Source organism: Theropithecus gelada, chromosome 7b (assembly GCF_003255815.1).
Source record: "Theropithecus gelada isolate Dixy chromosome 7b, Tgel_1.0, whole genome shotgun sequence".
Classification (NCBI taxonomy): Eukaryota; Metazoa; Chordata; class Mammalia; order Primates; family Cercopithecidae; genus Theropithecus; species Theropithecus gelada.
The window spans coordinates 74,266,697-74,290,301 of NC_037675.1; the positions used below are offsets into that span (position 1 = coordinate 74,266,697).

Sequence of the window (23,605 nt, forward strand, 5' to 3'; positions counted from 1 at the left end):
CAGGTGTGACCAATTCTACCTGAGGCTCAGCAAGGGCTCCACCAGGGAGAGGGGTCACTTAAATCATCTGGAGGATGAGTAGACAGATGCACATCAAGTGCACCCAGGGACAGGGTGAAGGTGGCGGGCAATCAAACCGCCTGCTCAGAAGAGCCACAAGCAGTTTGCTGAGACACCAGGGGAACATATGACAGGAGCTGTCTGTCTGGGCAGGAACACAGAGCGCAGAGCGTCCCCTCAGACTAACAAGTTCGTACATGTCCCTCATGCTGAGGTTCTTACCCTAGAGCCCATGGGCCTCCAGGGCATCCAGAGATGGGCTCTTTCAGGTCTGTGAACCCCGTAAAACCATAGGAAGATGTTCACATCTATATGGGTTTTTTCTGGGGAGATGATCCACAACTTCCATAGCATTCTTGAAAGGGCCTATGATTGCCAAAGAAAGGTGAAAAAGAAACAGCCATCAAGACTGAGTAGCCTGCACACGACTGTGGTGTGGAAGCCAGTTTCTCCCTGTCTGTCTCCTGCATATGGCTCAGTAACAGACATAAGGTTTCAGAACTGGCAGAACTAAAGGGATGAGAAGAGCATTCCAGTATAAGGAGATGGAAAGAAATCACCACTGGCATCACCAAAACAAATACCCGTGTGTACTGACTGTGTGCCAGGCTCTGGGCTAGACTTAAAAACCAGTATCTCTTTCCATAAAGCCACATGGAAGAGTGTCTTCTCAGCCTCCCGTTCCTGGAGCCAATATTGCAAGTTGGAGTCCCTAAATGTGGACTCAAGTTCACCCAGGGCAATTCACTGCAATCCCCAGATCAGGCTCAAACTTTAGTTGGCAGTTGCCTAGCAACAAGACCATGAAGACACATCACCAAACCGAGATGCCAAAAAGGGCATTTTGTGGACAAGATAGTTCTGAAACTACCCCCTAATAAGTCTGTCAGGCCTCTCTGGGGCTCTTGGGGTAAGGAGTAGACTTTGCAGCCAAAGGTAGGCTGAGAGGAGAAAGATAGAAAGACGTTGTTTTTTGTTTTTTCAGACAGCGTCTCACTCTGTTGCCCAGGCTGGAGTGCAGTGGCACAATCACGGCTCACTGCAGCCTCAACCTCTTGGGTTCGGGTGATCCTCCCACCTCAGCCTCCCAAGTAACTGGGACTAAAGTCGCGTGCCACCACACCCAACTAGTTTTTCTATGGGATTTTACCATGTTGCCCAGGCTGGCTCAAACTCCTGGACTCAAGCAACCTGCCCACCTAGGCCTCCCAAAGTGCTGGGATTACAAGCATAAGCCACTGTGCCTGGCTGGAAGGTGTTCTGCTGGTTGTATGTTTTCCCACCCCTGGGGAGTAGGCATGAGAAGGGGAACTGAGGGTTAAAGGAGAAGGCAGCCTCCAGTAGAGAAGGCAGCCTCCAGTAGAGAAAGCAATTGGTGCCTCTTCACTTCCTCTTTCAGATGGTACCTATGGTTACTCTTTTAAGCAGTTGCTTAACACATGCCACCCACACCTAAAGACGCGTAAAGCAACAGGAAGACTTGACTGAACCTACATCCAGTCCTTCCCTAAAGCCATCATCCTCCTACAGCTCCAAAAACCCCACAGGACTATGGAAGGCTGGGGTGAGCAGGATGACAGATCTCAAACTACTACTAACAGTGAAACTGGGGAAGCAGTTTTTAATCAACTTTCCAAGGAAACTCACTCCCTTACAGAGGCATGAAAGATGCAAAGAGATCTCATTCTCTAAAATTCAGAGCTGGTTGCCGTTGTTGTCGTCGTTGTTGTTGTTGTTGTTAACACAAAGCTCAGAAACTCCTTAAGCTAAGAGTCAAGTGAGACTGGGTTTCCCAAGACAAAGTTTCCTATCCAAACCATCACATAAGGCCAACACTGGATATTCTCCCTGTGTAGATAGTGGAAAGCCTGGGAAGATGGCCTTCTCTGGAATCTACCATCCCTTCTCTTGAAAGGTCTTGGGGGTAGGAGGAAAAGGGGCAAATAAATATATCAGTCTGGAGGCGATTCAGGAAGAACAAATGCGGAAGTCAAACAACAAATAAGGCAGATATAAATCCAAATAAAATATTAAAATCATTAAAGGGCTGCTGCTCCCTGAAGATTGGGAAAAATGAAGAGAGTTAATTAAAAGCAATCTCCATGCACTGCTGAGCCGGCCAGCCCTGATAAATCAACAGCTGGGGCTGCTGTGGAGGGCAGGCAAGGGGCTTCAGGAGGGGGTGGGCCAGCCGGGGGAAGGGGGTCTGCCACTGAGACAGCTGTGATGGCTAATTGAACACAGTGACTTAAGTTTCATGTTTTATTAAATATTGTATGACCACTGAATAAAGTTATTCTTTGGAGAAGAAGAAAATGATGGGCTGGGTAAGTGAAGGCGGGGGAAGATAAGGATGAAGAGGTATTGTTCGATTCAAAACATACTTAGGACTGTAACGCTGGCACCTCTGATATTGCTCCCAAAGGCCAAAGCTTTGGCGTTTTTTTTTCTTTCTACTTGATCTGCAAAGGTAGCTGTGTCTTCGTCTTCTAAAATCTCTCTACAAAACTTGGGTTATGTTTATCTGGGGGACAAGGGAAGGCAGTGTAGAGTCAGGGAAAGTAATGAAGAGGAAAAGAAGACAGAAAAGATCTTCAAAATTGTCACTGCTGATCAAAGCCAGACTTTTGACACAAAACTAAAAGGTCAGCAGAAATGGTGGGAACTCTTTTTTTTCTTTACTTCTTTCCTTCTCCCTTTTTTCTGCAGCTAGTTTTTGTGTTTAAAATGAAAAAGAGCTCTGAATTTTGGGGCTCAGTCTAAGTGAAAAGCCAGCTATTTCAGAAGTGTCAGAAGAACAGGCCCTTCTCTATTCTAAGGGGAAACCCTCCAGTTCTTCCTTGATGAAAATAAAATCAAGAGAAATGATTGGGGGAAAGTGTTTTTTTCTCCTCCATAGAACTGGGATTGGAAGGGGAGTGTGTGCATGGGGAAACATAAGGAATTATGCATTTGGATATGCATTTTAATTAGGTGGACAGAGGCAGCCGCCTGTTAATTTTTCTTGCTTGTTTCCACTTAGCATTCATCACAGGCAGAACCACCATAGAGCGCTCCCACGATAATAGATGGTTCTGCATTGGCTAAGTCCTCAGGGAAAATAATTAGCAGGAGAGAATATATTCTCTCCACTCCCACTGCCCCATCCACCCTGCCCTCCCCCAATCACCAGCACCACGTTGCCTCCCCTCTCCCCACCCCCCTCACCTATAGTGGTTTTCCTAGGAGAAGCCGAGGGCAGCAGTCAGTCTCCTGGTTTGCTAGCACTAATTTTGCCCTGCCAAAAAACAAGGGTCTAGGAGAAGAAACAGACAGATCAGAGGTCTCTACTGGAGTGGAAGCTCCTCAATGTAGGGAGGGAGGCAGGTGACTGTGCTGATTAGTTCTCAGGGGCAGGCAGGCAATCCGTGTTGATTGCGGGATGAAGGAACTCCAAAGAGGATGAGACAGTTCTCACTGTGCTCAACTGGCAGCCAAAGATGTATCGAGAGTTGCTGGTTGAGGACAGCAGGAGTAGGGATGATGTTTGTTGCTCTTGTAAAGGAAAGTTGCAGGGCGAAGTGCAATGGTTTTCACCTGCAATCCCAGCATTTTGGGAGGCTGAGGTAAGAGGATCACTTGGGGCCAGAAGTTCAAGACCAGTCTGGGTAGCGCAGCGAGACCCCCATCTCTATAAAAACAATTTAAAAATTAGGTGTGGCAGTACACACCTGTAGTCCCAGCTACTTGGGAAGCTGAGGTGGGAGATCACTTGAGTCAAGGAGTTTGAGGCCACAGTGAGCTGTAATTGCACCACTGCACTCCAGCCTGGGTAACAGAGTGACTGCACCACTGCACTCCAGCCTGGGTGACAGAGTGAGACCCTATCTCCAAAAAATATATAAGAGAAAAGAAAATAAAGAAAGTTGTAGCTTTGCAGCAAGATTGAATCTGAACCATTTCCAAGGCTGGCAACCAAGACATGTGTGTAACTCTGAGATCTGGCCTCACTGCAATGCTCTCCGGTCTACTTTTCTATAAAGAATCTGGCCGGGTGCGGTGGCTCACACCTGTAATCCTAGCACGTTGGGAGGCCCAGGTGGGCAGATCACTTGAGGTCAGGAGATCGAGACCAGTCTGGCCAACATGGTAAAACCCAATCTCTACTGAAAATACAAAAATTAGCTGGGTGTGGTGGCATGTGCTTTTAATCTCAGCTACTCCTGTGGCTGAAGTACAAGAGTCACTTGAAACCTGGGAGGCGGAGGTTGCAGTGAGCCAAGATCACGCCACTGCACTCCAGCCTAGGCAACAGAGCAAGACTCTGTCTCAAAAAAAAAAAAAAAAAGGAAAGAAAAGAAAAAGAATCCATTCTTGCCACTGACCTCCAATGCCAGCAGCTCACCCTCCTTATTCACAAGCGGATCTAAGCCCCTGCCCCGCCTCCACTTCTCTCTCCCTCAGTCATCTCAGTTGAAGGAGGAGCCAGAGACCAGGCAAGGACCCAAAGGCCCAAGTTCCCAGAAGAGCACCCCACTCTACCCACCGTGATTCTGCTTCCTCTGGTTTGGTGGGTGAACTCAGATCAGGACTGAGGACCAGAAATGAAATGAGGGTTTCCCCTGAGCTCACATTCTCACTTATTTCAAACCCAGACAATAGGAAAATCCCACTGCAATCCCAGAGCTATTTACACACGCCTGGATGACTAGGCCATGCATTTCCTGAGAAACGATGATTAGATGTGATGGGTAATGCCAGAAACGTTTATTTTTGTTTTAATATTTAAAATAATGTTTAATATAGTAAGTATTATTGACTCTCTGAGGAGGCCATGGTCAGCTATAGGACACTTTTTAGTTCTCATAGTAACACCTCACATTTGCACTTTCCACCTTCTGAAATGTTTCCACATCCATTATTTCATGCGGGCCGCTGAGGGGAAGCCAGGCTCGGGGAAGGGGAAGGGAGGAGAAGGGAGACACAAGCTCTCCTGGCTGTTTGGAAGGACAGGCCTGACTTGCTAACTCTTGCCCCCCAAGCTATCCTGTCATCACCATGCTTCCACCCACCTCCTATTGTCAGACATCACATCTCCATCCACCTAGGGAGCCTTCACTCCAAGCCTCACCAGGCAACTGCTAGTGCTACAGCCCCTGGAACTGCCCCAAACCCAAACCCTGAACCCCCACTAGGAGTCCCTGCCCTCAAAGGAAGGGAGATATGAGGGAAAGGCAATCCCTGTGGCTGGGGATGGGAGAAGTGAGTCTCTAGGTTCTTAGTTCCCAGTGTGTTTATCGCGAAAAGCAATGTACTGCCAATGGAGGGAGAGGCAGAGAGGCTGAATTCTGTGATACTACTAGGTTTGGGTTTTTTTTGTTTGTTTAGTTTATAAGGTGGAGAATGCCTGTATTATCTAGAAATGTAGCCCCTAATTTTTTTTTTTTTTTTTTTTTTTTTAGATAAGGTCTTGCTCTGTCACCCAGGCTGGAGTGCAGTATTGCGATCATATCTCACTGCAGCCTCAACCTCCTGGGCTCAAGCCATCTTCCTGCCTCAGCCTCCTGAGTAGCTGGGACCACAGGTGTACACCACCACATCCGGCTATTTTTTTAATTTTTTGTAGCAACTGGGTCTCACGATATGCCCAGGCTGGTCTTGAATGCCTGAGCTCAAGGGATCCTCCCACCTCAGCCTCCCAAAGTGCTGGGATTACAGGCGTGAGCCTGGCCTAGTCCCTAGATTTTACAGTCCAAAAATGAAGGAGACCTAGGCATAGTGAAAACCCAAAAGAAATGAAAACGGGGACTAAAACAGATACTTGTATGCCAATGTTCATGGCAGCATTATTCAAACAGCCAAAAGGTGAAACAACCCAAATGCCCATCCACAGTTAAATGGGTAAACAAAATGTGGTCTATCCATACAATGGCCATAGAAAGGAAGAAAGTTCTGACTATGCTACAACACGGATGAACAAACACTGAAGACATTATGCTAAGAGAAATAAGCCAGACACAGAAGAACAAATATTGTATTTTTCCCCTTATATGGGGTGCCAAGAATGCAGAATGGTGGTTCCTAGGGATGGTAGGAAGCAGGGGATGGAAAAGTATTGTTTAATGGATACAAAGTTTCTCTCTGGGATGATGAAAAGGGTCTGGGCAGCTGGGTGCAGTGGCTCATGCCTATAATCCCAGTACTTTGGGAAGCTGAGGTGGGTGGATCACCTGAGGTCAGGAGTTCAAGACCAGCCTGGCCAATGTGGTGAAACCCTGTGTCTACTAAAAATACAAAAATTAGCCAGTTGTGATGGCGCATGCCTGTAGTCCCAGCTACTCAGGAGACTGAGACAAGAGAATCATTTGAACCTGGGAGGCGGAGGTTGCAGTGAGCCAAGATTGCGTCACTGCACTCCAGCCTGGGTGACAGAATGAGACTCCATTTAAAGAAAAAGGAAGGAAGGAAAGAAGGAAGGAAGGAAGGAAGGAAGGAAGGAAGGAAGGAAGGAAGGAAGGAAGGAAGGAAGGAAGGAAGGAAAGAAGGAAGGAAAGGAAGAGAAGGAAATCTGGAAACTGATGGTGGTGATGGTTGCACGAGGTGGGAGGATCACCTGGGGCCAGGATTTCAAGACCAGCCTGAGCAACATAGCAAGACTTCCATCTCTACTAAAGATTAAAAATAAATGTACTTAAAGCCACTGAATTGCACACTTTAAAATGGCTAGAATGGTACACTGTATGTTACGTATATTTTAGCCACAATAAAGAAAAATTGAAGGAATGCCTCTCTCTGATGGAGGTCAGGGTGACCATTTTGTTTTCCCTTTAAAGTCTCAGAATTTACACACCAGCTCCTGTGTAGACTCTGATGAGTTCTGCAACCTCTTCCCCCTCCTCTTTACACTTGCAAAAAAACTGCCATGGAAGCTTTCCACCAAAGAAAAGCCCGATAATAATGTCCCCACTGAAATCTGAGATGTTCTGGAGACATGTCACTGAAGGGGAGGCATGAAGTCCAGTCTAGTCTTGGCTAATACCCACTCGGGTAGGGGCTACTTCCACACAACCGCTGGGCACCTCCATTTCCTCAGTGGTCACACAGGTACACTAGAGGAAACTCAGTGAGACATCAGTACAGGTCCACTTACTTCAGCTCACTAAACATCCAGGTACCTGTGGCTGCTGCCCAAATTAAAATACAATAAGCACTTTATTTCCAGATTAATTGGGATGGGTGCCATGGTAGAGGAAAAGGCCAGAGAGATCATGGACAAATAAAATCCAGACCAGAGGACTGGCTGGAAAATTGGTTACCCTTCTGCCTCCAAACACTTAAAAAAAAAAAAAAGAAGCAGCAGCAAAATACAGATGTTCTCAGTGATTGCAGTCTTTTAACAACCAAAAACTGAGTGCTTATCCACATCAAAATAGGCCAGTTGGTCTTCAGGTTCCTCATTCTCATCAACTTCTGGATGGGATGCTAGTGAGAAGAAAAGCACTGAAAAGGAAGAGCCAGAGGAAAAGCCCACATTCTAAATGGCCCACCACCTGGTCCTCAGCCTCAGACCTTGAGAAGGGACAAGAAGTTCCACCCAGGTTAGAGCTCCAAGAAGGGAGCACCACGTAGCAAGACTGAACCAGAGAATAAGAAACTGTGGAAGTCTCCAATCTTAAATGTTCTCTTTAGAGCCACACTTTAAAAATAAGAAAAAATCAGAACTCTGCCCCCTAACTGTCCTCTCTGTCCTAATCCACCATAATAACAGCCAGAAAGTTGTTGGCTTAAAAGGAATTTGGGGAATCAAAGTGCGTCACCATCATAAAGACAAGGAATATGCGGCTCAAAGAAGTTCTGTGTCCCCATCACAAGTTAGTTGCCTGTAGCTCTGGAAGCAGAGCTCAAGGCTTAGGATTCCTCTCCCCGGGCTTTTTCTCCTCCATTACTATGAAGTCACAAGGCTACAAAAAATCAGCCACTGGTGAGAAATGAACGAGGAAGAGGATAAGAGGTCAAGACAGGTTTCATCAATAGCAGGTGAAAGTGTGAGGATGGGAAAACTTTCTGATGGAGCTTCCAATTGCAGATCATTCAAACAGCAGATTTTCAAGGTGAATAACAACACCTAAAAAAAAAAAAAACCTTTTCTCAGCAACCTGAGATGATCACAGTCCCCGGATTCAGAGAGGGAGGAGAGGGTGCAAAGGGAGGATTAGACATGTGCCAGCATTGTTCCACAAGCTCAGAACTGAGGCCTGGCTGGTGAGGACTCAATGTGGGCTATTTGAACCCCATTATTAGGAGCTCTGAGCCTAATCGTCTCACCTCTCCCTGCTTCCACACATTGCCCCTAAATTGTAGCCTCCTCAGGGATTATCTCCCTTCCCTTGCCACTGCCTGCCACCCTAATATTCACAAACACACAGCCTAGAAATTCTCCAGTCTGTTCCTCTTTCCCTTGCTCCACCAACACCTTCTAACCACTGCTTTTAAAACTCTAATGCAAATCACAGGCTTCAAAAACCTTCCCTCAGTGACAGTTTTACGATGCTAGCTCCATTCATCCATATGGGTTGACAGACTGTGAAACACCAGTAACCGGACCAATAAGAAAAACAAATTACAAAAACACTACAACACCTCATCTCTCCTCAGTCACTCAAACAATTAGAAAACTTTGGAATTTGCAACAGATCATAATATCAGTCTCTCTTGTAGTTCAACAATAATCTTTGCAGAGTTCCAGACCACACGGTGGTTTTACCCACTCCTCCATCCTCCCCCTACCCAAGGCCACTCTCTATCTTTCCTTGTTAAATACCTTTATATTTAAAGACTATTTAAAATTAAGACCATGCTTACAAAACACCCCTGTTGGGCCGTAGCTGGGCAAAAAATATTTCAGTGGTTGTGGGATTTTTTTGGCCAGAGGTTTGCCACATTTGGCTACATTTCTGTTTTCTAGTGACTTTCAAAACACTCAAAAACCACAAAAGTTACTTTGCAGAGGTTGGGATAATAAACAGGCCTGGATTCTAGTGCCTTTTTATAACCCATCACCCATCACCACTACTGTCAGCATAGCTGCCTTAGAAACCTAAAACATCAGCCTCAGTTTCCATTCTTTTTCTGGTGCATGCTCAAAACAAAACATGCTGACCATGGCATTTTGTTTTTTGCATTGATCTGAACAGATAGCTCTGAAACAGCTTTAGACATTATCATCTTTCTCAGATGTATCCAAATTCCAGCTACCTGCATGATTCCAAAAAAAGGAGGATGAGAGGTCTCCAACTCAGCTGTCTCTGAATTCAAGCCCACCTTCTGTGACTGAGCAGCTCCCATTCAACTGGCAGTCTCCAATGTCTCCCAGGAGGCCTGCAGGCTAGGCTATTTTCAGAGGTTTACCCTGTGACAATGCCTCCACTTGGGTTCCCGCAGACATTAATCTCCATCATAGGTGTCTCATCAAAAGCAGACATATACCCACTGAAAAATAATGTGTGCTAATGAAGTTTGGAGAATTTAGGGCTTTTTTATAGTGGCAACCAGAAGCAGATGGAGAACAGGTTCTTGGGAATCTGTTGGCTTACAACGTCTGAGGGTCCTTTTTCATAAGAAGCTAAAACAATGTCCATAAAAGGCAGCAAGTTCACAAAGTCCCGGCCTCAATGCCATCTACTTAGTACCTACCCACATCCCCCAACCCCAACAGAAAGAGCTAAGAGGAGATTAGAACCAGGAATGTGACCCCCACCCCTTCCCCTCTGATATCTAAACTGAGTGCCACAGCAAGAGTGAGGTCTGGCTTCTAACTTTCACATGCACAAAACCACTTTAGATTAGAATACACTAATACAGGTCATAGAATGCACAACGAGATCTAGATTTGCGGTTCATCTACACACATGACCTGCTGTTTGACTTGGCTAAGTAAGTTTATTTTCTTCTCCCAGAGTAGTGTTCTTAATAACAAAACAGGGACATCAACATATACCTCCAAGCAAGGTTAACTCCTTACAAAAGAAAGTTTCAATACAATCACGTATATGTGTGTGTTCACAGTTATCAGCATGACAAAATAGTTTATTGGTCTGTTTATAAATAATTACTTAAGGTAAAGCCCTGTTGGTTTATATGGAATTTAATAATAATAATTTTTTTCTAAGTAGGCAGTTATAATAATAGATATATATGTGTATAATCAAGTCTGGCAGAAGGTGGCAGACATTCTCAGTTAAATGCACACCAACCAGGATTTTGATAATACAAGAGTAAGTTGTTTAAAGTACTGATTGCAGATTTGGGGAAAGGTCTTTTATCTGAACTAGAATATTAAGATTCAAATTTATATTAAAAGCATTATGTGGCCAGTGCGGTGGCTCATGCCTATAATCCCAGCACTTTGGGAGGCCAAGACAGGCAGATCACTTGAAGCCAGGAGTTTGAGACCAGCTGGCCAAGATGGAGAAACCCTGTCTCCACTAAAACACACAAAAATTAGCCAGGTGTAGTGGTGCGCGCCTATAAGCCCAGCTGGATTCTGGAGGCTAAGGCACAAGAATCACTTGAACCCAGGAGGCAGAGGTTGCAGTGAGCCAAGATCCTGCCACTGCACTCCAGCCTGGGCAACAGAGCAACACCCTGTCTCAAAAAATAATAATAATAATAAAAGCATTATGCTTCCCAGGTATGCAGAAATCAACCAGAATGTGACTAACCTACATGCAGGCCTTTATTAAATCCATATTTATGTTACCTGCATGTGTTTACTTCACTACCTGGACCTTATCTTGCTTGTTTATGCAAGAAATGAGGGTAACTCTCATACATCTTTGCTCAGACAATGTAGCTGCTAAATTAAATAACTTGTAATACACATTTACACATCATACATGTCCACCAGCGCTTTTGAATTCTATTTGTCCAGATGTGACTGCTTGGTTGTGGGGGCCACCTGCTGTGTCCCCTTTGTGATCTGATCAGTGCAGGCGGCTCCTATTTCTGCCTCTAACACCCTGTTGGGCAGTAATAAGATGTTAAAGGCAACAACAGAGAGAGAAGCCGGGCTGTCAGCTTCAGAGAGGAAGGGGGTGAAGGGTACAACAAGGAAGAAAAAGAAAGGGAGTTGAGGGGAGATCAAAGACAGGCAGGAAGAAAGCCAAATTGCTAAGAGAGGAGATGTGGCTTCAGGAGCTTGGGACCCTAAGGAAAACCCCAAAACAATGAGATTCAAAATTGTGCCATCCCATCACCCCAGCTAATTGAATTATTGAATGTCCCACATGGAAAAAGCTAGTACAGTGAAAAATAGCCCATACTCAGTGTAGGCAGAGCCCTGCATAGGTGCTGCTGGAAACCTGAGCTTGTTTCTTCCCAACACATTAACTACCACCACTTTATCCCCCATCCTGAGGAAACCTTTGTGTGACCATTTTCTGTAGGGGGCGTCGGTGGTGTTGGCTTTTTTTTTTTTTTTTTTTTGGAGGGAAGAGAGAGACTCAGAACGCACACAGAGAAAATGCTAATGTCATTCAGCTCTGTTTCATTGTCAGGAGGGACACATGAGGATAAAAACATAGCTCTCCAAACCATTCTCTCTGCTACCCCTCCTCCCTGCACCACCACCATCCCTTCGGCTGGATGTGTCTCTGCACTTTCTTCTAATTTATCCCATGCATAATTTATTCACGTTTGTATTGTTTCCTGATCAGCAACTTTTAAAAACAAATGAAATATATAAGATGTTTTATTAAACAAGTTGTTTAAAAAAAAAAAAAAAAAAAAAGGCAGATGGTGTCCGTCTCCCAATAACAACGTGTGTGCTCCTGCATTAGGAGTTAAAAACTGTCCAGGGTGTGAGAGGCTGGGCTGGTCAGGGGTATTGTTTACACCCCTTTACCCCCAGGGAAAGGGTCTGGGAAGCAGAAAGGAATGGCTAATTATAAATGACCACTCAACTCCCACCTAGAAAAAGCAAGCAGGGGCGTTGTGTGTATGCTAGTGTGTGCATGCGTGTGGCGGCACAATTACAAATACATCACATTGCAACTGTTTCTAATTATACAAAGTACAATTCAGAACTAATTCCCCTAACCAGCCGGGATTCCGCCACCTTCTTTCCCCCCGTCTGTCCCTTCCCCCACCCTTAGCTCCACCCTACACAGACTCCCTCCCCAAACGCGCACCCTACTGTGATCCAAAAAAACCCTGGAGCGAGCAGGGAAACACTGAAGCTTAGAGATACTGCGCCCGCCCGCGCGAAAGCGGGCTCCGGGTAACTAGGGTACGGCTTTCCCAGTAGGAAACAAACCTGGTGCACATGTGAAATAGATTCTCTAACTTGAGTTTACCAGGTAGCATCAGCCTGGTTATGTGATTTCGGCTGGATATGGGGAAACTGCAAATCAGTTGTGGGTTCGGTAGAGACAGCATCAGCGGTGTTGCAGCGAAAGCAACCGGCAGCGAGGATGCGGCGAAGTTACGCCCATTTATTCTGCCATAAAACATTTTCTTTCTTGGATGAAACGCTGTGGCGTTCAAGTGCAGTGTATCCGAGCTTCCGAGGCAGAACTGAAGCCGGGAGCTCCTATCTGCTCAGCCTCAGCTTCCAACGTCCTCTTAACGGCAGCTTTCATATAAATATCTTTGAAACCTGGGGCATTCCTACCCGTTTCCCTATTTCTGGTGGGCGACGAGCTGGTGCAAACACGTCCGATTCTCCCTGTGCATTCCTTTGCGTTAGGAACCCCCCTACCGTCTCCGGGAGCGAACCTGGTTTTCAACTCCAGGAGTGGCGAGGGGTGAAGACGAGAATGCGCTGAATTAAAAGAAGCAGGGTCGACAGTGGCCACGCACCAGGGAGAATTCGGCACGAACCGCCCCCTACCCGGCCCGCACCTCCCTCTCCCCCGCTTTGCCTGCGGCTTCGTCCGGGCGGGGAAGTCCCGGTCGAAGGGGTGCGGACCCCCAGCCCACCTCGAATACGGAGGGAGCCACCCTCTGCCGACATCACCCAATAGCACCCCTTTCAGAGCGACACTAGTTTTCCGAGGCCACCCTTGGCTCCGCGATCGCGAGCGGACTTGGCGGCTTAACAGTTCCACCGACTGGAAGGAAGGAAGGAAGGAAGCCAGGATGAAAAGGAGGAGGAAGGCAGGCAGGCAGGCAGAAATTGGCTGTTGGACCCGGGGCTGGCCCCCGCGAGTGCTCGCCCGGCCCGCCCCACTCTGTCCAGGATCTGGACAAGCGCTCAAAGTCTCCCCGGGGCGGCCAGAGGCACCTGCCCCTCGCCCGGCCGGGAGCAGACGCTGCCCCCTCGGGCCAGGAGCCCCAAAACCGCCTCTCCGCCTGCCTCGGCGCCTCACCCAGAGGTGGCGAGAACACCATTCATAAGACCTGCGGCTTCCCTGCCTCCAAATCCACCCCAAGTTAACCCGAGTCGCTAATCCACTACAGCCAGGTTGCTCGCAAACACACGAGCAGACACACACGCGCGGTCGCCCGGAGCGCCTCCGAGATCCGGGGGCTGCCGGGGAAAGCCCGGGGCGACCACCTGGGACCCAGCACGCCCGGGACCCGCTGCTTCCCCCGCGGTGCTCCCAACTCCGGAAGGTTTGCACAAACTCCCCGCGAGCGATCGGAAGGCGAAGAGCGCCCTGCAAACTCCGGAGCCTCCGCGGTCCGTCCGCCGGACCCAGCAGACCCAGCGGCGGGGCGGGGGCCGCGGGCTTGGGGGTGCGGGGCTCGGCCAAGTGCACCGAGGCAGTCCCGGCCCGACGCTCGCCCCCCGCCCGGCCGCCCCCGGAGCCTCGTTCCCTGCCCGCGAGGCGGGGGACTCCAGGGACCGCGCTGTCCCCGAGCTCCCGCGACCCCCCTGCTGTAGAGCGCTCGAGCGCCGGGCTCCTCCGCCGGCAACCCCTATTTCTCGCTCTCTCTGCAATTTAGCAGAACACAAATGTAACAATTTTCTTCTTGTTAATTGCATCTCCTGACATTTCTGCGCGTTGGGGGAAAAAAAAGAAGTAAGAGCTGAAAGAAGAGAGAAGCCCCGCCGCGGCTGGAGGCGCCTGCAAGCGCAAGCACTGGCAGCGCTCGCCACGCAGAAGGCGCCTTTTTTTTCATATTGAAACCACGCGGAATATGTACATTTTTTAGTCTTACTTACGCTTTCAGGGGGTTGTGAATGACAGTCGCCATTTTGCTACAATGTAACAGAATATTGTCTGTCTCAGAGTTCTAAAGGTTCGCTCAGGGGAAGCGACAGGCCAATCAGAGCGCGGGATACCGGCCCGCCGGCCAATCGGCGCGGCTGGTCGCCAGGTGGGCGGGGCCTGCTCGGTGGTAGTTATTAGGGGAGCTGTCAAAGCCCAGAGGTCACTCCCTTTTGTAGAGCCCGAGAGCCAGCAGGTCTTAAAGGGGAAGTACCGCGTTGGCAGCTCCTTTTCGGGCTGGGGAAAGTGGAGACGCACGGGAGAATATTATAGTTTGGTTCAACTCCCTACTTTTCTAAATAACTGCAGAGTTTGCGCTTCTGGACAGAAATATTTCAATATTGCCAGCAAGCCACTGAATCCTATTCATTAGCTTTTGGCTTTGCATATCAACATTTTTAATCCCCCAAAGGGTAAATCCCCGTGTTTCAGTACAAAAGTTGGAAGGCTGCCGTTTCGTGTAACAAATTACTACATGTGCTTTGCCGTTTGCTAATGCTCTGGGTCCTGCTGCTTTTTAATATTCTTATTCCCGAAGTGTTCTCTTTATCTCCGCCACCTTCCTCTCTCGCTTCTTGGAACTGCCGCTGCTGTTCCTGGCGACTCCAGGACAGCAACTCACCCTCCCCCTGGAATGCCTCAATGTCAGGCTCACTCCCTCCTGCAGCCAGGGCTTTCTTTACGTAGTGCAGGGGGGTTACTCTGCGCGGTCCGCCGCTACCACCCCTTCTGTTCTGCTCCCTACACCAGAAACTTCCAAAATGCTCAGATTCCTGCTCGGTGGTGCGACCTGGAGCTCTGACCTTTAGGCTTAGAGGTAGGGAGGACTTCAGGCAACCTTTGGAAACTTTCTACTACTAGGAAGCAAGTGCCTAGGCAGAAGTCGTAGAGCCTGGACTGGGTGTTGTCAGAGTCCCTTTAGAGAGTGGCACACGCGATTCTGACGTCACCTTTCACTACTTAGAAGGTGGAAAGAATTTGCTAGTGAATAATCCGATGTGACCCGAGGCGTCCAAAGAGTCTGTGTCTGCTTCAAGTCAGTGTGAACTCTTCACTGGCGAGCCCCTGACAAAATTGGGAGACTTCTGCGAAGTCAGGCTTCCACTGGGCACCGGGAAGCTCTGCGTGGATGAAATCGCATTAAATCGAGAATAGGGTAGGGGCCTCGTTAGCATACAGAAGTCTGGCTACCATTCCAAAGCTGTTTAATCAGGTCAAATAGCTAAGATAGTGGGGGAGGGGTGGCAAGGGGAGAGAAGTTGCCAAATTGCCAGTTCAAAGCTATGCCCTCTCGCTTCCTTTTGCTCCTCTCAAGACAATGAATAAAATAAAATAAACATTCCAGAATTTCAAGAGTTCAACTACATACGCTATTAGATTTACAGATAAACAGAAAGTGACTGAATAACTGTTTGTAATAGATTTGAAATCTTTAACTCCTCTCTGCCTATTTAATAAGCAGAATCAAGTTCTACAGATTCCTTTGTAAATTCTTTGCATAGCATCTTGGCAGAGATTACAGTTTGAAAAAGTTATCTCCCAGACGGGTGGATCACGAGGTCAGGAGATCGAGACCATCCTGGCTAACCTGGTGAAACCCCATCTCTACTAAAATATACAAAAAACTAGCCGCGCGAGGTGGCGGGTGCCTGTAGTCCCAGCTACTCGGGAGGCTGAGTCAGGAGAATGGCATAAACCCAGGAGGCGGAGCTTGCAGTGAGCTGAGATCAAGCCACTGCACTCCAGCCTGGGCAACAGAGCAAGGCTCTGTCTCAAAAAAAAAAAAAGTTATCTCCTTCTCCAAAATTAAAGTTTGAAAAATCCCTTCTTTACTAATTTGACAAGGGATTGGTTCAAAAGTCTATACTTGACATCACTGAAAAGCAAGCCCTATATTTTCACCCAAGAAGTATGAGTTTGAAGTATCAGTCAGAAGTCCCACTAACCTCTTTGAGGTATCAAAGACACAACAATTCAGATTAGTAGACAACAACGCATTTTCTTACACACAGCCTGATAAAGTAGGAAATGTAGAGCCTCCCCTAAACAAGATTTACAATTTAATGGGGGAAGAGAGAAGAAATGAATTTATATTACATATTAAAACACATACTCTAAGCATGTACATATCATTTATTGTGTTAAGGCCTGCATGCAGAAACCAGCATAATCTCTAACTACCTAACAAACTTGAAAATGTCAAATCAGATTTATCGATTGGATTGGAAAATAGTGAATTAAAGACAGTACTTTAAAAAAAAAAAAAAAGGATAGACTTGTTTTTTGTAATCCAATGGAATGTCATTTTAACTCTATCAATACAGTTGTGACTTTTAAAGAAACAGTTATATTTAACATAAAAGAATTATTTTAACTTTAGTGTTTATATTATAGATCAAAATATAAAGTTGTCGTTTTTTTTTTTTTTTTTTTTTTTTTTTTACCAGAAGGTTCAAAAGCAAAGGGGCATAGAGCAGGCATGTTTAAAGAAGACGGTATCCTTAAACAGAGTTTTGGAGAAGTTTAGCAGTTCTGGGGCAATTTCATAGTGCTGTACATGGCAGAAGTGTGAACTCTGGAATCTGCCAGCCTGAGTCCACTATTTACCAGCTGGGTTACCTTGGTCATACTTACTTGCCAGGATTAAATGAGGTAATACATGTCAAGTGTCTGACACACAGCAAGCTTTCAATTCATGTTATTATTTCTTACAGAGAGAACCAGTTCTTTCCTTATGGCATATGGAATGTAGGGAATCCAAAAAACAAGGCACAACAGAAAGTGAAATTAGCTATCACATTTAGTTTTCTAAACCCATTAATCCAAGAAAAATGATCAAATGGACAACTTGGATGAGAATAAAATAATAAATAGGAATGATGTTTCAATGAGGGGTCACATAACTACATAACCCTGAAAAAGGCCTCTTGCTGATTGTGATACCAAAACACCTTTTAAATTCTTTTTTTTTTTTTCTTCCTGAGATGGAATTTCACTCTTGTTGCCCAGGCTGGAGTGCACTGATGCAATCTCGGCTCACTGCAACCTCCACCTCCCAGGTTCAAGCAATTCTCCTGCCTCAGCCTCCTGAGTAACCAATTACAGGCGCCCGCCACCACGCCCAGCTAATTTTTTGTATTTTTAGCAGAGATGGAGTTTCACCATGTTGGCCAGGCTGGCCAGGTTGGTCTCAAACTCCTCAATTCCTCAGCCTCCAAAAATTCTGGGATTACAGGCCTGAGCTACCGCACCCACAGCCTAAAATCCCATTTCTAAAGCTCTATAGCTATTCATATATTTGAATACACTTCATTGTACTCCATCCCTTTGATCTTGATTTAGCTAGTTATGCAGCTTAATTTGGAGAGCAGAGTGGCCCCAGAATAATCACCTCCTCACCTCACCTGGAGAATGTTGAGCTTCACTGTCCAATATAGGCGCCACAGGCCACAGGTGACTACTGAGCACTTGAAAAGTGGTTACTCCCAATTGAGATGTGCTGTAAGTGTAAAATAATGCACCTGATTTCAAAGACTTAGGAGAAATAGAAGGTAAAATAACTCATTATAATTTTTATATTGATCGTACGTTGAAATGATATTTTGGATTTACTGGATTAAAGAAAATATGTTATGAAGAGTAATTTCACCTATTTCTTTTTACTTTTTTTTAATGTGGCCACTAGGAAATTTTAAATTGCACATGTGGCTGGCATTGTATTTTTATTGTACAGTTTGCACTGTACAACAAAATGAAGAGATCTGCCTTTTTGCACTGTACAATGAAAACATACCTGAAGTGTGTGTCACCAGGGAAAGAAGTGTGAGGACTATTCTCAACTATGTTAATTCACCCTTGATATCAGTGAGCGAAACTCCCTGGCCCAGCTCCTGTGTTTGTCGAATGTCATCCATTTGAAGGAATATTGGGCACAACTAAGGACCCAAGAACCTAAGCCCAAAGGACACCCATCTCTCTTTTTTATTATTATTTATTTTATTTTTTGAGGCTGGAGTACAGTGATATGATCTCGGCTCACCACAACCTTTGCCTCCCGGGTTCAAGCAATTCTCCTGTCTCAGCCTCCCGAGCAGCTGGGACTACAGGCGCCTGCCACCACGTCCAGCTAATTTTTGTATTTTTAGTAGAGACAGGGTTTCACCATGTTGGCCAGGCTGGTGTCGAACTCCTGACCTCAGGTGATCCACTTGCCTCGGCCTCCCAAAGTGCTGGGATTACAGGCATGAGCCACCACACCCGGCCGCCATCTCTCTTTACTCCTAAAATGTTTGGGGGCTATTTCAGCAGACAACACAATGCTATAAGAAACCATCCAGAAGCAGGAAAGAATGGCATTTCTGTAGCAAGTGCCAATCTTTCCAGCTGACTTTTTAAAGGCACATGTAAACGTGAGAGAGAAGTATGGGAAGGAGACACAGGCCTTCCAAACAGCCAAAGAGTTCATTTGAAAGAGGAAGTGTGCCACAAAAGCCATCCAAAACAAATGCAGTTCCTAATGGGCTTCAAGAGCTGAAGGAGTTTTAAGGCCCATGGGGATTAAAAACAAGAACAAGCTCACCCTCAATCCCTCCATTCATCCACAGAGCAACCAGCCATGGCCTCAGCAACTGGTTGGCTGTACTGGTTCCCTGAGATACAGAACCAGCTCTGAGATGTTATCCAGGCACTGAGCTGAAGAGGAATAGGAGTCCTTTGGAAGAAAAGGGAGCATCAAAACTGCAATCTAATTTTCTCTCTTCCTGGGGGAATGTGGGGAGAGGAGTTTCTAGACCCTTCACAGTATCTCAGTGCATACAAACACACACACACAATCAATTTCTCAGGATGGGAGATGCTCCTGGGGTAGTCCTTTGAAACCTCATAATTTAGGGCAGAGTCAAATAAAATCAGTGTTTACTGCTGCCCACTAACTTCATTCATTCATTCATTCATTCATTCATTCACTGGAGGCTTTCTCTAAGGGAGGCATTGTGCTAGGCACAGGTGGCAAAATAAAAATAAACCAGACATGGAAACAATTCTCAAAAAGCAATTTCCATCCATCTGGAGAGAGAATAAAGACAGTAGGCCCAACCCTGTGAGCAAGCAGAGCAATTACTTAATGTGACTTAAAAGGAAGAAGCAGCCTGCCCAGCCGGTCTTCTTTTCCTGGCCTGGTGCCCATAATCCAAAGGGTTCATCCTTGAGTGTTTGTTGAATGCATTCACTCCTTTGGGTTTTCAAGGTTTCAAGGTATTGAGATGTTCACAGATTTGTATAAAACAAAGGAGAAGAAGGAGAAGTGATACATGTCAAAGAAGGTCAGTGGAGGGAGGGAGTAGTTCTTGAGTGTTTCTGACGGTGGGTGAGGGAAAGGCTTCAAGGAGAAGGTCATATTTAAATTGGGCCTTGCTTGGGGAACCCTTAGAAATAAGCCAAGGGGTGAAAGGCCTTCCACACCAAAACCATAACATAGCAACATCTAATTCATATAGCAAATATTTGTAGATTATCTACTGCTGGGCCTTGGAGTACAGAAAGACCTAAGAAAACCCCTGTACCCCCACTTTAAAGGGATCATATTTGAGAGATGGGGTGGGAAGAGAAGGCAATTACAAGGCAGAAACAGGAAGCCACGGAGCTCAGGGCACTGTGGGGCTGGATGAGGAGCACCTGCCAGAACACAGGTCAGGATCATCTTCCTAGAAGAGCTGATGCCTGAGCTAAGTCCCAAATGACCTGGAGGAGGAAAGGGTGTCCCTACAGAGATGGCAGCACATTCAGGGAAGTCGGAGACGGCACTGTGATTTCAAGTGATCCCTCTGGTAGGAAGGTAGTTTATGCAGAGGGATAAGAAGCAGAAGCAAGGAGCGGGTGCTATTGCTAAAAAATGTGTTTCATCTGGGAGGCCGTCAGGCAACACCGAAAGATTTTAAGCTAGGAGTGAAAATGAAGAGATCTGCCTTTTTTTAGAAGCTCATTTCAGCAGCAGCATGACCATGGATTGAAAGAAACTGAGCTGCAGGCCTGGGAACCTGTTAAGGGGCTGTGGCAGCCCAGGATGAGGTATACAGGGCAGAATCAGTGGCTTCTAAGGAAGGGTGACTGGCATGCTGTGAGTTTGAGGGACACAGGAGGGGCCCAGGATGATGCACCGGGAATGGCCATCGGTCAGCTTGGTCTTGACTGGAGAAACACACAGTCAAGGGCAAGGCCTGAGGGCTGGAGGCCAATGAAGCACTGAGACTTTCTGTCGTGGGGCAGGGGTTTGCCCTACTAGAAGACCTTAATCCTCCATCCCCAACCCTTCCCTAATGTTGGGATCAATCTATCCCCTGGGGCAATGGTGGGTAACCTAGGCTGAGAGGCTGTGAGAGGCTGAGATTCTCTTGAATATCCCCCTCCAAGCAACAGTGCCAGCTTTCCTTTCTCTATGGACTCCACCTTCAGGGGGAGCCTCTTCCAAATTCCCTTCTTCTCATCCCCATTCTTTCCCTTAGGACATGCTCTGAATTGGCTTGAAGGAGTTTCCCTCCTGGGTGGTTGCATTTTAAGAGGGAATTCTAGGACACCTCAAAACCTACACAAGGAAGGGATTAAGACTTCATAACATACACAGCACACACACTCTCTCTCACACACACACACACACAAACACGTGCATAAGCAGTAACTTGATTAGAACCTCAGACACCAGGAAAGCCAGCAGATGGGATATTTTTACACAGGAGCTTTCTCCACTCAAATCACACAGTAATCCCAGTCTACTCTCAAGACCAGCCTCAGCCCCCTTCTCCCTCACTAACGTCAGACCATCTCAAGTGGGCCTTGGGTCTTCTTCCTGATAAAGCCACTGGTTGCAGAGCTTTCACGGGGTCTATTTTTCTAAGATGGCTAACTCTCCTTTCTCTCTTCCACCCTCCTCTACCTGCCAAGTCCACATTTTCCAAGTCCTCCCTCAGCTCACCGCCGTGGACACCGTATCTGAAATTCTGGTAGTTCTTCTGTCCTAAGTCAAAGCAACTGGCAAGGCCTCCTGCAGACAGGGACAGAATGGGACAGGAGAAAAAAACTGTCCCATATCACCATCATAGGGAGTGACCAAGACATGCATGAACAAAATTCCCCTAAAACTATACATACACGTGAAGAAAGAAAATTCACCCCCTTGGCCATTTCCTGGATAGAGAAGCATTTTTTCATCTGCAAAGGTGGATGCCTCAAAGGCCCCCAAAAAGGGCTTTCTACAGGGTGTTGCTTTAAGTGTGGTGACACTCCCAGGCACCTGTTTCCCTCACTCACAACATTTACATGACCTCAGGCTTCTACTCTGTCATTAGTCAGGAATCATCCAGGAGAAGTCTACAAGCCAAGCACAGGAGGGCATATTAAGTCTTGTTGTCCTGCAGATATTTACACCACCATATAAAAATAGGTGCCCGCAGCAGGAGAGATGGACGGAAGCCATGGAACCTAAAATGTCCCCCACTCTGGCAAAGAGGGAGACAGAGGCCTGCTAAATTAAAGCAGGTGTTTTCTGTTCTCTGACAGCCTCGGGCAATGAACTCTGGCCTGTATAGTTGCAAAAGGACCTCAACTCCATGTTTATGCTACTCCAGAGGAAAAGAGAAGAAGCTGAGCAAATATTCCTAAAGCCCACAGAGGGCCCCGTGCATTTTAAATGCATCTAAGCCAACAGGGCAGCCAGGCTGAGGACAACTTCTCCAAGGCAGCAATGGGTTCTGGGACAGAGGCACAGCCCAGAGAACCCCGAAGAAAATAAAGATAGAAGAAATGGAGCAGGGAAAATCAGTGAGGTGGGACTGCTGAGAGAAGGGAAAAAATGGAAGTAATTGGTTCTGGTAAGGGGAAAGGCAAAAAAATCCAATAAAATGGGACTATTAAAGACCTAAGCAGCAAAGGAAATTTATTTTCTGTACCTGAAATCCCAAAGTCATCAGACGCTCTTTGTTCTCACCAATCAAAGGATAACACGACTTATTGTGTCCATGTACAACAGACACACATTTGCATAGTTGCCATATTGTAACAGTGGGAACTCAGTGACAATTCTGAAAGTGAGGGCTATTTCCTAGACACAAGTGGGCTCATTAACAGTGACTCTGAAAGCCACCATGTTTCTAGAAAGACTTTTGATAAAGCTGATGGTAAACATTTTAATCATAGCCATTCAGCAGCTTAAATCTAAACCTATTTGGATTAAATGGATCTCAGGTTAGGCACTTGCTGCTTTGGGTTTTTGCACAGTTTTATGAATAGCTCTATTAAAATACTTGCATTTGAGTACATCTCATTTTCTGTTTTCCTACCCCACGAGGTGTAGAGGCCAGATAGGACACCTTAAATCTCCAGAGTCTGGCCCAAGGCCTAGCAGATGGTTAATAACTGGTAGTTGAAAGAATAAGTAAATGCACAAATCACTAAATCTAGTGATATAAATCCCTCCCCATTTAATAAAAAATAAATTTAAAAAATTAAAAAAAAAAAAGCAAGGCCCGGCCAGGTGGCTCACACCTATAATCCCAATAGTTTGGGAGACCAAGACAGAGAGGATAGCTTCAGGCCAGGAGTTCAAAACCAGCCTAAGCAACATAGTGAGACTCTGTCTCTATTTCCAAAAAAAAAAAAAAGTCTACTCCATACCTACTAGGTGGCTAAAATCAAAAAGTCAAAAATAACAATTGTTATTAAGAACAGAAAAATGGAGAAATCAGAACCCTTATATGCTGATGGTGTAATTGTAAAATGGTCCAGCTGTTTTGGGAAGCAGTCCAGCAGTTCCACAAATGATTAAACATAGAGTCACCATGTGACCCAGCTATTCCACTCCTAGGTATATCTCCAAGAAAAGTGAAAACATATGCCCACAAAGAAACAGGACATGAATATTTACGACAGCATTATTCACAATATCCAAAAGGTGGAAACAATCTAAATATCCATCAACAGACAAACAGATAAACCAAACGTGGTGTATCCATACAAGAGAACATTACTCCGCCACAAAAAAAAGAATAAAAGTCCTGTTACATGCTACGACATGGATGAATCATGAAAACATTGTGCTAAGTGAAAGAAGCTAGTCACAAAAGACCGCACACTCTATGATTCCATTCTCATGAAATTCCAGAATATGGAAATCCACAGGGCCAGGAAGGAGATCAGTGGTTACTCAGGGCTGGAGAGGGCAAGTGTATGGGAATAGGAGGGGGGACAGCTGAATGATACAAGGTTTCTTCTTGAGGTGATGAAAATGTTCTCAATTTTAATGTGGCGAGGGCTGCACATATCTCTGGATATACTAAACACTATTGAACTGTGTACTTTGTTTG

At 46.1% G+C, this 23,605-nt stretch overlaps 1 protein-coding gene across 1 annotated transcript in view; it reads right to left on the reverse strand.

The window, feature by feature from the left end:
* DPF3 (double PHD fingers 3) overlaps positions 1-14,287 on the reverse strand; it is a 275,892-nt gene extending 261,605 nt beyond the window's left edge. The window contains exon 1 of the mRNA XM_025392879.1: positions 14,207-14,287. Within this exon, the coding sequence (XP_025248664.1) occupies positions 14,207-14,238 (32 nt within the window). The 5' untranslated portion in view covers positions 14,239-14,287. The remainder of the gene's footprint in view (positions 1-14,206) is intronic.
* Positions 14,288-23,605: the final 9,318 nt, after the last annotated feature.